This window comes from Aotus nancymaae, unplaced genomic scaffold (genome assembly GCF_030222135.1).
Source record: "Aotus nancymaae isolate 86718 unplaced genomic scaffold, 86718_ANA_hifiasm-v0.15.2.pri h1tg000004l, whole genome shotgun sequence".
NCBI classification, from domain to species: domain Eukaryota; kingdom Metazoa; phylum Chordata; class Mammalia; order Primates; family Aotidae; genus Aotus; species Aotus nancymaae.
This window is the reverse complement of record NW_026988415.1, coordinates 37,786,462-37,803,354: the sequence shown is the minus strand read 5'-3', so window position 1 is coordinate 37,803,354 and position 16,893 is coordinate 37,786,462. Positions and strand designations below refer to the sequence as shown.

The window sequence follows — 16,893 nt, the reverse complement described above, 5'->3', positions numbered from 1 at the left end:
GCTGATACGCACCATTTTTAATGGGTGCATATTATTCCGTTGTGTGGAAATAACATGTTGAGTTAAAAATCAGTATTTTAAAATGTACAGAGCCCTTAAAATAATTCCATTTTACATTAGTATTGTTCTTTACTGTTTTCAAAGTACTTTGCTTTAAATTTTCTCATCTAATTCTTAAAATAGTGTTAGGGGATAGGGAATACATTATCCATACTACAAATAGAGCAATAGGGGACCAAGAAATATTACATAACTTGGCTAAGATTACTTAGTGGCAGAGTCAGGATTCCTATTCTTCCTTTTCTTGCCAGTGATCATGACATAATCAGGTTTACTGTGTGCCTGGGCATGGTGGGAAACACTTAACATTGATTATTTTATTTAATCCTTCTAAGAAAATTGTGTGAGAAGTACTAATAGTACTGGTACTATTAATAGTAGGTTGGTCAACAGAATTGAGGCTCAGAAAATTTAAGTGACTGGATGTCTTTTGCATGTGGTACATGTAGGATTTGATACAGTCTCTCTCACTCCAGAGCCCATGTTTCTAATCACTACCTCGTGTTGTTGAAATGAGTATTTTCTATCCAATTACTGTTTAAATTGTTAAAAGTATGAAAGCATCTTATTTAAAATTCCATAAGTCTCAGTATACACGAATGAACACTGCTATGGTTTTATGCCGGTGTGTTTCTGTGGGTTTGCTGATTAGCATCGTTTACCTATCTCCTTTGCTTTCTCTATGGGCCCTTTGCTGTGCCAGCCACATATGAGTTTGCCAGCTTTCTAGCTAAGCAGGGGCCAGCATGTTCTTCCTGGAGGCATGCCCAGTCACTATAGGAAAGGGGTATGATGTGTGCAGCAGGCTGCATGTCCTGTGCTGGGCAAAGGCTGGCAACTCCCATTGGGGTGGGTAAGGGACAGGATTCCCCACACGGTTCCCATGGTACACTTGACAAGAGGGAATGATACTACCACAGTGTTATGTCTGGGTCCTGGAATGCTTCATTTATATGTATCTCAGTTGACATGTGACTTGCTAAGTCCTACTGCTGCAGCCTGTTGCTGGAAAGGCTGCCTCAGTGGAAAGCATGCATCCAGAGTGTGGAGCCAAAATGAGAAGGGGTTTCTACCTGGCCCACTACCACAGCAACCTTGGGCATCTTGTTCTTTTGATCTCTAGTATCTCCAACTCCTAGAATTCCAGCCTGGCAGCCTTCTGCCTCTGAAGGCCTCTTATCCTCCTTGTTCTTGGCTCTTCTTCTCTTTGAATGCTCATATAGCAGCATCAGAGTTGTTTGTTGTATTGTGTCTGTACATGCAGTGCTGTTATATATCTTGTTGAATCTGAGCGATTTTCTTTTGACTCATTTGGCTGATGTGAATGGTACTTTCCTGAAGAGCTATCTACCAGTGTCTTTGTCATCCAAGCCACAGAATTCTTTTCCTTACTTAGGTTTGAGTAAAACAGGTATATCCTTAGAGATGGTTTTGCGCTTATTGTCCTGCTACTAACCTGGAAAAACGTTACATGTCTCAATCACCTTAGGGAACCTACCCAGTCCCAAAATATAAACTATCTGCCTCACCAGATATTAACAAATAAGATTTCCTTTTGAAAATCTAAGGGATAGGATAAAGGACTGTGTTTTAGTGTAACCAGACCTCCCCTCACCCCCCAGTACCCCCAACACACTTCACGTATCACTGGTCGCTTCTCTTTTTTTTTCCCTCTTGCCTTTTGTGTCAGTTTTTTTTTCTTCTTTCAAATATCATTATAGATAATTTGGAACATATGCATAATATGGTTATTACTTAAGTTTATTAATTATTTATATATTTTATTCTGTAGATTGTCAACTCAGGGTTTCTGCTGAGTTTTGATGTACGGGTGTTTCCCTTGTTGATTTGTGTGAGTTTTACATATATAAAGAATCTTAATCCTTTATCACTTTTGCAGTAAATGTTTTACCGAGATTGTTTTTAACTTTTTGATGATGCTTTTGATATAGACTGGTTTTACATTTTTATTGGTCAAATTGATTTCCAAACCCACTTCAGATCATGGTAATTTCTTCCATTGCTTTTACACTTTAAAAGGCATTTCCCATTCTAAGGTTAGATAGATGATCCAGTTTTTAAATAGTTTTAAAAATATTTAACTTGTCAGTCCATCAAAAATTCATTTTGTGACTAGTATGAAGTAGAGCTATAGCTTATATTTTCCCCTAGAGGGTCATTAATTTGAGTACCATTTGTCAAATAACTATTTCCTTATGATTATTGCTATTATACTTTTAACATACATAAATTCTCATATATGCTAGGATTTATTTTTTCAGCTTGTATTATTCATTGATCTCTCTATTGGGTTTTCCACCAGTTTCATACCTTTATATTTCTAACAGTTAGTAAGCCAGATTTCCTTTGCTATCTCTGCAGCCTAGTACATTACCAACATTTTTTTTCTTAGCTAGTCTCAACAATTTTTTCCTCCAAATGAACTTAGAATGTTTTTGTCGGGTTCTTATCAAAATCCTATTCAGGATTTTGATTGGAATTACTATAAAACTAAAATTGGACATCATCACAACATTGAGTCTGTCATCCAGGAAAATATATGATATATTAATGTATTCATTTTCTTTTATGTTCCTTAGTTGCTCACATGCATGCATATGTAGCTCACATATTTCTCATCAAGATTATCCCTGAATAGTTTGTAGTTTATTATATTATTTCTTATTATATTTTCAAACTAGTTATTACTGGTAGGCAGGAACATTTTTGATTTTGTGTGTCTATGCTTAACTCTCATTTATTTATTTATTTATTTATTTTTGAGATGGAATTTCGCTCTTGTTACCCAGGCTGGAGTGCAATGGCGCGATCTCGGCTCACCGCAACCTCCGCATCCTGGGTTCAGGCAATTCTCCTGCCTCAGCCTCCTGAGTAGCTGGGATTACAGGCACGCGCCACCATGCCCAGCTAATTTTTTGTATTTTTAGTAGAGACGGGGTTTCACAATGTTGACCAGGATGGTCTCGATCTCCTGACCTCGTGATCCACCCGCCTTGGCCTCCCAAAGTGCTGGGATTACAGGTGTGAGCCACCGCGCCCGGCCTACTCTCATTTCTAATAGTTTTCCAGTTGCTTCTCTTGGATTATTTTGGAAATTAATCACATCAGCTCCCATATGATAACTTTATTTCCTTTTAAAGAACAAAACTGTTTTTGTTTTTGTTTTTTGTTTTTTTATTTCAAACCTGATTGTATTGGCTAGAACTTTTGGGATAATGTTAAATAATAGCGGTACTAGCAGGAGTCCTTGTCTTGCTTCTGATTTTAATGGAAATGTCTATAGTGTTTCACTTAATAGAAATGTTTCTACTGGTTCATAGTAGTTGGCTCTGATGTTGGCTGTTGGTTTAGGTTAGACTTTTTTTTTATAATGTCAGAGAATTACCTTATTCTTAAATTATCAAGTCCTTACAAAATTCAAGAATAGTTGGCCTGTAATCCTAGCACTTCAGGAGGCTGAGGCAGAGGGACCACTTGACGTCAGGAGTTCGAAACCAACCAGGCCAACTTGTTGAAACCCCATCTGTACTAAAAATACAAAAAAAAAAAAATAGCTGAGCATGGTGGTATGCACCTGTAATCCCAGCTATTCGAGAGACTGCGGCAGGAGAATTGCTAGAACCTGGGAACTGGAGGTTGCAGTGAACTGAGATTGTGCCACTGCATTCAACCTGGTTGACATAGTCAGATTCTGTATCAAAAAAAAAATAATAGTTGTTGAGTTTAGCTGATGTTTTCTAGGAATCTATTAAGAGGTTCATTTGTGTTTTCTACTTTGATCTCCCCATTTGGTATATTATAGATTTCCTAATATCAGTCTTTGTTAGATTTCTAAGATAAATCTTCCTTTTCCTTTGCATGCTTGGGAGAGCCTCAGATTTAGCTTCCATACTGTCAATTTGATTGGTTTGCTCTCTGCTGTCTTCAATGTGAAATTTAATTATTTTGTTACGATGTTAACTTCTCTGTATTTCTTTATTGCTCTGTTGAGCTATTTAACCTAGCTTGTCTTTTCTTCTCAATGTTTTATTCTAGTGGCCTTCTATACTTGTTTCATAGAGTCCATGTTTTCTTGAATTCTATTGAGGATGTAAACAGTTTTCTAAAATATTTCTTCTGGTTTACACACAAAATTAAGGCATTTTTGCTTCCTCTAACTTGTCAGAGTGATATGCATTTTCTTTGTGCTGCCAGAGATTTTTATACGAACCTTTTTTTAATTTTTATTTTTGTAAAGCAACAGGGTCTTTCTCTGTTTCCTAGGCTGGAGTGCAGTGGCATGATCATAGCTCATGGCAGCATCAAATTCCTAGGCTCAAGTGTTCCTCTCACCTCTGACTCCCGAAGTAGCTGGAACTACAGGCACACACCACCACGCTTGGCTAATAAAAAATATATATGAAAAAAATATTATATATATAGAAACAGGGTTTTGCTGTGTTGCTTAGTCTTGTAGTCCTGGCCTCAAGTGATACTCCCACCTTGGCTTCCTAGTGTTGGAAATACAGGCATGAGCCACCATGTCTGGTCAGGTTTTTGGTATGTTTATGAATATTCAAAAGAGGATCTGTCTTTCATCAAATACAGGGTGTATAGATTGCCTTTGACTATCCCCAAGCTCAGATTCTCTCTCATATTGGTTAGAACCCCTTTTCAGCTCCACTGTTGGCAGGCAGGTTGATACACATAGCTTTTAACCTGTTTGACAGTGTCTGTCAGCTACTCATCTAATGGGTTCTGCTGGACCCATATAGAAGTGTCTACTCCTACTACAAGGTTCTCAGATACTTTGAACTAGATAAAGTATGCGAAACAGTATAGCCTCCCACATGTGTTACTACCTAAGTGTTACTTGTGAGGGTTCCCACTCCTAGTATACGGTGTGCCAGCGCCAATTCTGCCCTTTTGATTTTGGGGAATTAGAGTCTCCATACGCCAGTTTTGAGAATTGCTGATTTCCTCTGCAAGTAGTAGCCATGTAGTAGAAGAATGAATGTCCAGTTTGCCAGTTTCTAGATGAACTCTTGGTTTCTAGAAAGCCATAAGGCTGACAGTGGTGGAAAGACTCAGTGACGGCCGGGCGCAGTGGCTCACGCCTGTAATCCTAGCACTTTGGGAGGCCGAGGTGGGTGGATCACCTGAGGTCAAGAGTTCAAGACCAGCCTGGCCATCATGGTGAAACCCCATCTTAAAAAAAAAAAAAAAAAAAAAAAAAAAAAGAAAGACTCAGTGACTATCTTCTTTTCGATTTCTGTGGGCTGCTTGATGAATTGGCCAGATTTTTTTTCTTATTTCAGCATTAGGCTTATTGTTAATGGAGATTTCTCCCAGATCCTGGTAATAAGTTGGCCATCAATCTAAGTTTTCAGTGTTTGGGGAATTTTATCTTTTCCTGTATCTTCATAGGCATTTCAGTGGGAAATTGAGAGAGGCTATGATCGTGACTGCTAGCCAAGTGCTATTTTAAAGTAGAAATCCAGTGTATATTTGGGATTAGGGGAGAGATTGGCAACCGTTTTCTGTAAAGGGCCAGATAATAAATATTTTAGACTTTGCGGGCCATATGATCTCTGTGTTATAACTGCTTAACTGTTGTTGAAGCCCGAAAGCATCACAAAAATGCAAACAAATTAGTGTGGTTGTGTTCAAAAACTTTATTTACATAAACAAGAGGACCAGATGAAAAAGTTCTGGAGATGGCTGGCAGTCATGGTTGCACAACAGTGTGAATGTACTTAATGCCACTGAACTGTACATTAAAGTTAAGATGGAAAATTTTGTGTTTATATATATGTATGTTTGTGTGTGTGTGTGTGTGTGTGTGTGTGTGTGTATAATCTCACCAATAAAGACTCCAAAACAGAAGGACCATGTTTTGCTGACCCTGAGTTTAGAGGAATTGGATCTAGCGTAGGCAGAGAGAGAGAGGAGAGGGGAGGAAATTACATATGTACAATAGGACAGTGACTCTGTTTATAAGCTGGAAGGCAATGGGAGACATTTCTTGAGTATTTAAGAGGAATACCATAATGGGGATGGGGAGATCTTGGAAAGCTACAGTTCATCCTAGTGATGTCTGCCCACGATCTTTATGGGTGGAGATACACAAGAGTTCACATTTTCACTCTGACATAAGGATCAGAGCAGGGATTTTCTACTTCTCTAGAGGCTTGAGAAACCTCTGCAGTTGTCAAAAGTGTTCATATCAGAAACAACTTAAAAGCTAACCAGTCATTTCTTTTTGCTTGTAATACAAATGGTGACTAGTGATGGTAGTTTATCTGATCTCTTCCCAAGACTAGAAGATCCTAGCTTTTTCATTATTAACCACAACAGACTTACTCAATAAAAGAACAGTCATCAGTCTGAGTCAACTGTTTCTACAGCCTCCAGGCTGAGATTCTACCTTATCAGCAGAGACCTGGGCTCTTTGCATCTGGAAACAATGATGCCCTCATGATCCTAAGTCATTTTTATCTCAGTGGGGTGCAGAGAATATTCCTTACTTCCCAGCTCTAGCCTTGGCATCCCTTAGCTTTACCAAGACCTGGAAAAAGACTAAATTCTAACCTTGGTCTCCCATCTGCCCAGGGGAAACAGATCTCTGGTGTGTTTAGTGTTGTTCTTGGAGCAGAGTTAGCATATAAAGGTCCAATTTCCTCCCTCTTCTGAGGACAAAGGAAAGCTAAAATCTCTTCATCACAGCTGATACGTGGGGCTAGCAACTAAAGAAACCAGCAGTCCTGAGAATTACAGACCTGTGGGAGAAGCCTTGGATAGCATGGCATGGTTCAGAGTTTCCTAGTCTTTCCATTGGGTCTGGTGAAAGGAAGGTGTCATCATCACACATTGGAGAACACTCATTCTCTCTTCTCTGTCTCCATTGATCCCACCACCACAGAGAGCTCTGAAATGCAATCAGCCTCTGAGTTTTCAGTTTGCTCTTTGGTGTCTTAATTGCTAGTTGCACAAGAATTTTACAATGGACTGGGAGCCTCTTAGAGAAACTAGCCTTTTGAGACTTTCTCTGAGTTGGGCTATCTTTTTTGTTGTTGTTTTTGAAACTGTCTCACTCTGTTGCCAAGGCTGGAGTGCAGTGGTGTGATCATGACTCACTGCAGCCTTGACCTCTGAATTGGGATATCTTGAAGGAATACATGAAGGAAAAGGGAACAGAGATTAAGGTTTCCCAAGCTTTGGGTTGTAATCAGACAGTTTAGCTGTCTTCTGAATACCTAGCCCTTAATGTGCCTGGTTATCCATGTGTATGTAGCAAGGGCAGGGGAACTCATGGAGTGAGTCACTGAGTGATATGGTTTAAATGGCAGGGAAATCTTCCCTCACACTGCCTTGGGTAAGAAAAGTGCATAGCAGGGTGCTGACACATATCCTCTGCTCCAGAAAGTGTATAGTACCTCTCTGCTCCCCACTGAAACCCTAAAGTTGCTCATCTTCATGTGTGCGTGGAGAGGAGTGGATTTATGATGCAAGTGGGATTATTTGATTATATCTGCTGACTCAGTCTAAAGAAGCTTTTGAAGCAGATGAGATGAAATTTCATCTGTGCTGCAGAGAGCAGGAGGTGCATTGCTGGATGGAGAGAGGCCTGTAGTAGGCTGGATGTAAGCCAAGGTAGATGAGGGAAGCATGGGGGTGGGCATGAGGAATTGGGGTAGCCTGACACATGATCTTGGCATTACTAGATTGATATCCTGTTGGCGTTTGGGCCACATGATATTATGACAGTGCAATAGCCCCATGACCCTTTCTTTTTCTGTATTTTATTTATGATACTCAGATTTTTAAACAGCATTACTTTCCCCAGGGAGAAATTCAGACCTCAGATCTTCTGAGGGATTGCTCTGAGGTAATGAGATAGACTCAGTTTGAACCTGTTCAGTTTAAATGTCGTGGAATGATTTTACCATCTCAGTACCCCCCTTTCCCAGTGCTCATCAGGTCAGCTGCTCTGGAACCTGAGGGATTCTAAACTGAGACTTAGTTAAGGGTCATATGAAATTTAAAAGGGGCAGTCTTTTGGCACCTTCACCTCAGAGGTGGCTGCTTTTTGGCTTAGCATTGGACTCATTACTGAAAAAGAGATTTAGGAGGTTGTCTCTGACCTGAGCAACCTTATTAAGACTCAGTTATTGGCAAAGGAGAGAAGGCGCTGCGTATGAATGCTGCAGATTTAAAGGGGAAAGAGGAAACCACAGAAAGTAAAGAGCAATTCAGGGAGACCAGTTTCCCTTTTTTTTTTTTTTTTTTTTTTTTTTTTGAGAACGAGAGAGAGAGAATAGGAAGGAGGAAAAGGGAAGAGAAAGAGAGAATGGGGAGGAGGGAGAAGGAAAAGAAAGAAGGAGAGAGAATGGGAGTATTGCTTTCTTGCCCAGGCTAGAATGCAATTTAGTAATGGGTATTGAAAACCTCTTTTATACTGATAATTATACTTAATGATGTAGTCAGGAAGGAATAAGGGAAGAAGATAACAAACAAACAGCCAACCAATATTTAATTTAAACCTATAAAATGCTATGCGATTACTGAGGAGTGATTTACTTCCAATTATATAGTCACCTTTGGAATAGGTGTGAGGTGGTAATGTATGTTTTGTGTATTTGAAGTGGAGAGTTCTATAAATGTTTATTAAGTTTACTTGTTCCGGGTCTGAGTTCAAGTTCTGAATATCCTTGTTAATTTTCTATCTCGTTGATCTATAGAATCATTAGCTCTTCTTGTTGCATTGATCCTTTTGCCATTATGTAATGTCATTCCTCGCCTCTTTTGATCTTTGTTGCTTTAAAGTCTACTTTATCAGAGGCGAGAATTGCATCTCCTGCTTTTTGTTTATTAGTTTATTTTTACTCTCTGTTTAATTGGTAAATCTTCCTCCTTCTCTCTGAGTCTTTGTGTATTGTTGCATGTAAGATGGGCCCGGATGCAGCATACCGACGGGTTTTGGCTTTTTATCCAATTAAAATATATATAAGTTTAATACCGGCGTTTGATGCTAGCTGGCTGTTTTACCCATTAGTTGATGTAAATTTTTTATTGTGTTAAAGTTCTTTGCTTTTTGATATATTTTTGGAAAGGCTGATATTGGTTGTTCCTTTATATGTATAGTGCTTCTTTCAGAAGCTCTTGTAAAGCAGGCCTGGTGGTGGTGAACTCTCTAAGTACTTGTTTGTTCGCAAAAGATTTAATTTTTCCTTCGCTCATAAAGCTTAGTTTGGCTGGATAGGAAATTCTGGGTTGAAAGTTCTTTTCTTTAAGGATGTTAAATATTGGTCCCCACTCTTTTCTGGCTTGTAGGGTTTCTGCTGAGAGATCTGCTGTAAGTCTGATAGGTTTCCCTTTATGGGTAACCTGACCTTTCTCTCTGGCTGCCCTGAGTATTTTCTCCTTCATTTCAACCCTAATAAATCTGGCGATTATGTGCCTTGGGGTTGGTCTTCTTGAAGAATATCTTTGTGGTGTTCTCTGTATTACCTGGAGTTGAATATTACCCTGCCTTGCCAGGTTGGGGAAATTTTCCTGAATGATATCCTGAAGAGTATTTTCCAACTTGGATTCATTCTCTTCATCACATTCAGGTACACCTATCAAACGTAAATTAGGTCTTTTCACATAGTCCCATATTTCCTGGAGACTTTGCTCATTCCTTTTCATCCTTTTTTCTGCATTCTTGTCTTCTCGTTTCATTTCACTGAGCTGGTCCTCGACTTCTGATATCCTTCCTTCTGCTTGATCAATTCGACTGTTTAAACTTGTGCATGCTTCACGAAGTTCTCGTGTTGTGTTTTTCAGCTCCATCAATTCACTTATATTCTTCTCTAAATTGTCCATTCTCGTTAACATTTCGTCAAACCTTTTTTCAAGGTTCTTAGTTTCTTTGCATTGGGTTAGAACAAGTTCTTTTAATTCACAGAAGTTTCTTATCACCCATGTTTTGAAACTTGCTTCTGTTATTGGAACACACGTGTAATCTATTAAGCCTTGTTCCGTTACTGATGAGGAATTGCAATCCCCTGTAGAGGGAGAAGCATTCTGATTTTGAGTATTCTTTACCTTTTTACGCTGGTTTCTTCCCTTCATTATATATTTGTCCGTCTATCGTCTTTATAATTACCGACTTTCTAACTGGGTCTCTGACGTACAACTTGTTGATTCCCTGCGCCGAAATCTGAGCAATCCACTGTGCCGGCCAAAACAGCGGTGTTAAGATTGATGGTGCTTTTCTGCCCGGAATCTCCGGACTCTGCACCAAGAACTGGCGTGCTAAGGCACCAGCAAAACCGCCACGCCGGCCACAAGAGTCGCCCTGGCGACCCGTGAAGCTCCTCCACTGGGAATCTCCTGGTCCGTGAGCAACAAATATTCGTCTGAAAGTGTGGTGTCCTCTCGTTCTTTGCGCTTTCACTGGGAGGTACGTGCCCGAGCTGCTAATCATCAGCCATCTTGGATCTCTCTCCGGTGAGTGGATCATTTCCAGTTTCCCTTTTTTATGCAGAATGCTGCTCAGGTGTCTGCTTTCCCAGGAGCCACCTCATTGTCAGGTTCTGCCTTCTATGTGTATTCTTTACTTAACGCTTAGAAGAGGGAAGACGTTTTTGGGTTCACAGGTCTCTCTTCCCATTCCACAGACAATAGAAGCTGCCTGCATTTACATATACTCAGTTTTATTTTCTCCAAGTCTCCCAGAAGTTCTCGTTGAAAGTTCCCAGAGCAGGAACTGTTTTTATTTTTATTTTTTCTTCGTCCTAGACTTTAAGCATGTGTTTAGAGGAACGTCATCACTGGGTAAAAGAAAAGATAAAGATTTAGGTAACTTTTTCTATCTGCAGAAACATGGAAAGCAGTACTCAGCAAAGGAATGAGGACTGATCTTTTTGGGCCTATTTTTACTTTATGGAATCCAAGTGAATAATCTACTGTGCTATATATTGGGCAAAAGCAATTCCAAAGGAAAAAAAAGCAGTATGGCATAATAGATAAGATTTGAGCAAATTAGGTAGGAGTTATGCAGTTGGTAATGAAGAGGCAGAAATGTTTCTTTCTCATTAGAAAGTAATCCATGTTAATTGTAAGGGAAAGAAATAAAATATTACAGAGGCTGGACACAGTGGCTCACGCCTCTAATCCCAGCAGTTTGGGAGGCTGAGGCAGACGGATTATGAGGTCAGGAGTTCGAGACCAGCCTGACAGACATGGTGAAACCCCGCCTCTACTAAAAATACAAAAATTAGCCAGGCATGGTGGTGTATGCCTGTAATCCCAGCTACTCAGGAGGCTGAGGCAGGAGAATCGCTAGAACCCAGGAGGCAGAGGTTGCAGTAAGCCGAGATTGCACCACTGCACTGCAGCCTGGGCAACAAGAATGAGATGCCATCTAAAAAAAAAATTACAGAGAGCAATAAAGAAGACAATAATAATAACTGATAATTCCTGTTAATATGTTGGTATAATTTCTTCTCAGTCTTCTGTAGGTATATATCCATTTTTAGAAGCAAAATAAAGATCATTCTATATATGATACTTTGTAATATGTAAAAAGCTCATATAGCATGATTATTTACCCATCTAATTAAGTATTCTTAACATGATTTCTGATGGCTACATAGTATTCCATTATTTGGATGAGCATAATATAATGTGTTTAAACAGTGTTCTGTTAAATTCAGCATTTAACTTACTGGATAGACATGTTTTGAAGGGATCATGTTTGTACGTGTTTTGAAATAGTACAGTGGAATTCGAGTTATAGTTGTGGTTCTGCTTAATTCTTAGCTCTGTGATCCTGAATGAAGATTAAAGTCTTATCTTCCATTTCCTCATTTGTCAAGGAATGCTATTAATAGTAACCACCCTCTTCAGTAATAGTTCCATCACTTATAAAAACTTCTCATACTGTCCCTTTAGTGTGACACCCAGATTTCTAAACCCTGGCAACCACTTACCAGTTCTGCATCACTATAGTTTTGTCCTTTGGAGAATGTCATACAAATGGAACCTTACAGTATGTAACCTTTAGAGAGTGGCTTTGTTTACTTAGCATAATGCCTTTGAGATTCATCTGAGTCATTCCATGTATCAATTGCTTATTCCTTTTTATTTCTGAGTGGTTTTCCATGGTCTGTAGGTATCATAGTTTGTTTATCCATTCAGCCATTGAAGGGTACCTGGACTGCTTCCATATTTTGGCTATTATGAATAGAGTTGCTGTGAACATTGATGTAGAGGGTTTCATGTAAATGTAAATTTTCATCTTAGTAGGGAGCTAGGAGCAGAATTATTGGGTTGTAGGATGAGTACGTTTAACTTCTAAAAGATTTTTTTTCTTTTTTTTTTTTAAATCCTTTATAAGATACCATCAAACTGTTTTCCAAAGCAGTACTTTTACATTTACATTCCCACCAACAGTGTATGAGAATTCTGGTTTCTCCACATTGCTATTGTCTTTTTTTTATTATTATTATAGCAACTCAGGTGAGAAGTGGAATCTGAATGTGGTTTTAGTTTGCATTTCTCTAATGGTAGGAAACATATTTTATCTGCTTATTTGCCGTGAAAACAACAACATATTCACTGACAACTTCTTTTGGTGAAGTGTCTGTTCGTGTTTTTTTTAGCCCATTTTTAAATTGTGTTCTATGTTTTCTTACTATCGAATTTGAGGGTTCTTTATATATTCTGAATAAAAGTTCTTTGTTGGATATGTGATTTGCAAATATTTTCTCCTATGGTGTATGTTATATAGCTTGTCTTTTCCTTGTCTTAAAAGTGTCTTTCACAGATCAAAAGTTTTTCATTTTGATTAATGTCAGCTTAGCATTTTTTTTATATATTTGTGTTTTGGTGTCATGTCTAAGAACTGTTTGTTTAACCGAAGATCACAGATTTTTTCCTACATTTTCTTCTAAGAGTTTTATAGTTTTATATTTTCTATTTAGATTTATAACCTAGCTTTTATATTAGGGGTGAGGTATAGGTTAAGTTTATTATTTTACATATGAAGTCCAATTGCTTCAACCCCATTTACACTATTTTCAAAAATCAAATGATCATATTTGTGTGGGTGTAATTCTAGACTATTGTGTTTTATTGATTGATAGGACTATTCTTGGGCAATACTCCATTGTTTTGATTGCTGTAACTTTGTAGTAAGCCTTAAAATCAGGTAATGTAACTCCTTCATCTGTCTGCTTCTTTTACAGAATTATTTTAGCTATTCCTATTTCTATGACTTTCCATATATATTTTAGAGTCAGTCTATGTATAAAATATCCTGCTGGGATTTTGATCAGAATTGCTTTGAATCTATAGGTCATTTTGGTGACAACTGACATTTTTCCTATGTTGAGCCTTTCAGTCCTTGAACATAGTATGTCTTTCCATTTATTTAGGTCTTCTTTTATTTTATCAGCATTTTGCTATTCTCAGCATATGGATCCTGTAAATATTTTGTTAGATTCATACCTAAACATTTCAGTTTTTTTGAAATATTGGTTTCAAAAAATGTGGTTTTCAGTTGTACACTGTTGCTGTGTTGAAGTGGTTGATTTTTGTGTATTGACATTGTATTCTGTGACTTTTTACAACCAATGTATTTTTTAGAAGCTTTTTTGTAGATTCTTTGGTATTTTCCGTAAGTATAATCATGTCCATTGCAAATAAGGACAGTTTTACTTTTTCCTTGTCAATCTCTATTATTTTTGTTGCCTGATTTGTTCACTAAAGCTGCCAGTCTGATAGTAGTGGTGAGAATGGACATCCTTGTCATGTTTCTAATGTTGTGCGGGGGAACATTCAGTCTTTCCCCATTAAGTACTATATTAGGCATAGTATTTTTAGGTGCCCTTTATCAGGTTGAGGAAGTTTCCTACTATTCCTAGTTTGATGATAATTTTTATCATGAATATTGAATTTTGACAAAATACCCTTTCTGTATCAGTTGATATGATCATATACTTTTAGTCTGTTTTTTAGTCTTTTCAGCACTGATTGGTGAATAATGTTAATTGAATTTCAAATATTGAACTAATCTTGTATTACTAGGACAGAACCCACTTGGTCATGAATTATTATTCTTTTTATATTGCTACTTTAGATTTGCTAATATTTTACAGAGGATTTTTGTGTCTGTGTTCATGAGGAATATTGGTCTTGGTTTCCTTCCCTCCCTCCCACCCTCCCTCTTCTTCTTCCTGCTTCCTTCTTCTTCCCTCATCTTGTTTTTCCTCTATTTTCTTCTCTTCCTCTCCTTCCTCCCCACTACCCACCTCCCCTAGTTTTGGTATCCGGGTAATGTACTGACGGACTATTCTGTTTCATTGATTGATGTGTTTATTCTTTCCCCTCTTCAACTCAAAATGAGAAATGTTTTCTGTCTCTTTTATTTTCTGGACAAGATTGTTTAAATATTTGGTAGAATTGGTCACCGAAACTATGTGAGTCTGGAGATTTCGTATTCAGATGATTTTAACTATGAATTCAATTTATTTAATAGAATTATTCAGGTTGTCTTTTTCATCTGGGTTGAGTTTTGGAGTTTGTGGTTTTTGTAGAATTTGTCCATTTCATCTAAGTTGTCAAATTTATATGCATAGATTTGGTTGGAGTATTCTTCTATTATATTTTTAATCACTAGGGTTCTAATCCCTTCTTTCATTGCTGATATTGTTAACTTTTTCCCTTCTTTCTTTTTATCCATGCCATTTTACCTAGAGGTTTATAAATTGTATTGACTTTTTTTTTTTTTTTTTTTTACTCCAGCCTGAATGACAGATCGAGGCCTTGTCTCTGAAAAGAAAAAAAATTAATAAAAAAATTGTATATATTTATAGTACATACAATGTGATGTTTTAATATATGTAAACATTATGGAATGATTAAATCAAGCTAATTAACATATCCATCACCTCATATACTTATCCTGTTTTTTTTTGGTGAGAACATTTAAGATGTACTCTCTTAGCAGTTTTCAAGTATGTAATACATTATTCTTTTTTTTTTTTTTCAGAGAACAAAGCTCTATAAATGTGGGATTAGCCACCCCCTGCCAAAGAGGTTTAAAAAGAGGAAGAGAAAGGGGGAGAGAGAACTAGAGTCTTGCTCTATTGCCCAGGCTGGAATGCAATCTAAATATAGGTATTAAAAACCTCTTTTATGCCAATAATCGTGCTTAACAGCAGAGACAGGAAGGAATAAGGGAAGAAAATAACAAACAGCCAACCAATATTTCATTTAAGTCTGTGAAATGCTATGCAAATGCTGAAGAGTGATTTACTTCCAATTATGTGGTCACTTTCAAAATAGGTGTAATGTGATACTGAGAAAAATGTATGTTCTGTGGTCCTGGGGTGAAGAATTCTATAAATATTCACTGAGTTTACTTGTTCCAGGTCTGAGTTCAAATCATAGATGTCCCTGTTAATTTTCTATCTTGTTCATCTGTCGAATATTAACAATATGGTGTCAAAGTCTCCTGCTATTATTGTGTGGGAGTCCAAGTCTCTTTATAAGTCATTAAGAACTTGTCTTACATATCTGGGTGTTCCTATATTGGGTGCATATATATTTATGATCATTGACTTCTGTTGTTGCATTGATCCTTTTACCATTATGTAATGTCCTTCTTTGTCCTTTTAGTTTTTGTTACTATTAAAGTCTATTTTGTCAGAGACGAAAGTTACAACTCCTGGTTTTTTTTCTTTTTTCTCTCCTTTTGATTGGTAAGTCTTCCACCAACCCTTTGTTTTGAGTCTTTGTGCGTCCTTGCTTATGAGATGGATCTGGATACGGCGTACCAATGGGTTTTGACTTTTTATTCAATTTGCCTGTCTGTGTCTTTGATTGGGGCATTTAATCCTTTTAAATTTAGGATTAATATTGATATTTGTGAGTTTAATATTGTTGTTTAATGCTAGCTGGCTATTTTGCCCATTAGTAGATATAGATTCTTCATTATGGAGATACTCTTTACCTTTTGGTAAGTTTTTGGGATGACTGATACTGGTTGTTCCTTTCTGTGTATAGTGCTGCTTTCAAAAGCTCTTGTAAAGCAGGCCTGGTGGTGATGAAATCTCTGAGTGCTTGCTTGTTCGTGAAAAATTTTATTTTTCCTTCATTTATGAAGCTTAGTTTGGCTGGATATGAGATTCTGGATTGAAAATTCTTTTCTTTGAGGACATTGAATATTGACCCCCACACTCTTCTAGTTTGTAGAGTTTCTGCTGAGAGATCCACTGTGAGTCTGATAGGCTTCCCTTTATGGGTAACCTGACCTTTCTCTCTAGCTGCCCTTAGAATTTTCTCCTTTATTTCAACCTTGGTGAATCTAACGATTATGTGTCTTGGGGTTGCTCTACTTGAGGAATATCTTTGTGGTGTTCTCTGTATTACCTGGAGTTGAGTATTGTCCTGCCTTACTAGGTTAGGAAAGTTTTCCTGAATAATATCCTGAAGAACATTTTCCAGCTTGGATTCATTCTCTTCATGACTTTCAGGTACACCTATCAAACGTAAATTAGGTCTTTTCACATAGTCCCATATTTCTTGGAGACTTTGCTCATTCCTTTTTACTATTTCTTCTCTAACCTTGTCTTCTCGTTTCATTTTATTAAGTTGGTCTTCGACCTCTGATATCCTTTCTTCTGCTTGATCAATTCGACTGTTAAAACCTGTGCATACTTCGTGGAGTTCTCGTATTGTATTCTTCAGTTCCATTAATTCACTTATATTCCTCTCTAAATTGTCTATTCTCGTTAGGATTTCCTCAAACCTTTTATCAAGGTTCTTAGTTTCTTTACATTG

The 16,893-nt window shown here is 37.6% G+C and overlaps 1 protein-coding gene across 12 annotated transcripts in view; it reads left to right on the top strand.

The window, feature by feature from the left end:
- The window catches only part of TMEM164 (transmembrane protein 164), a 182,098-nt gene that overhangs the window by 81,586 nt on the left and 83,619 nt on the right, over positions 1 to 16,893 (top strand). For 5 of the 12 annotated variants that reach the window (XM_064361767.1, XM_012451728.3, XM_012451725.3 and 2 more), the window contains exon 3: positions 15,101 to 15,228. The exons of the other annotated variants lie outside the window; for them this stretch is intronic. In XM_064361767.1, the coding sequence (XP_064217837.1) occupies positions 15,101 to 15,228 (128 nt within the window). The remainder of the gene's footprint in view (positions 1 to 15,100; positions 15,229 to 16,893) is intronic. 12 annotated transcript variants of the gene reach the window in all.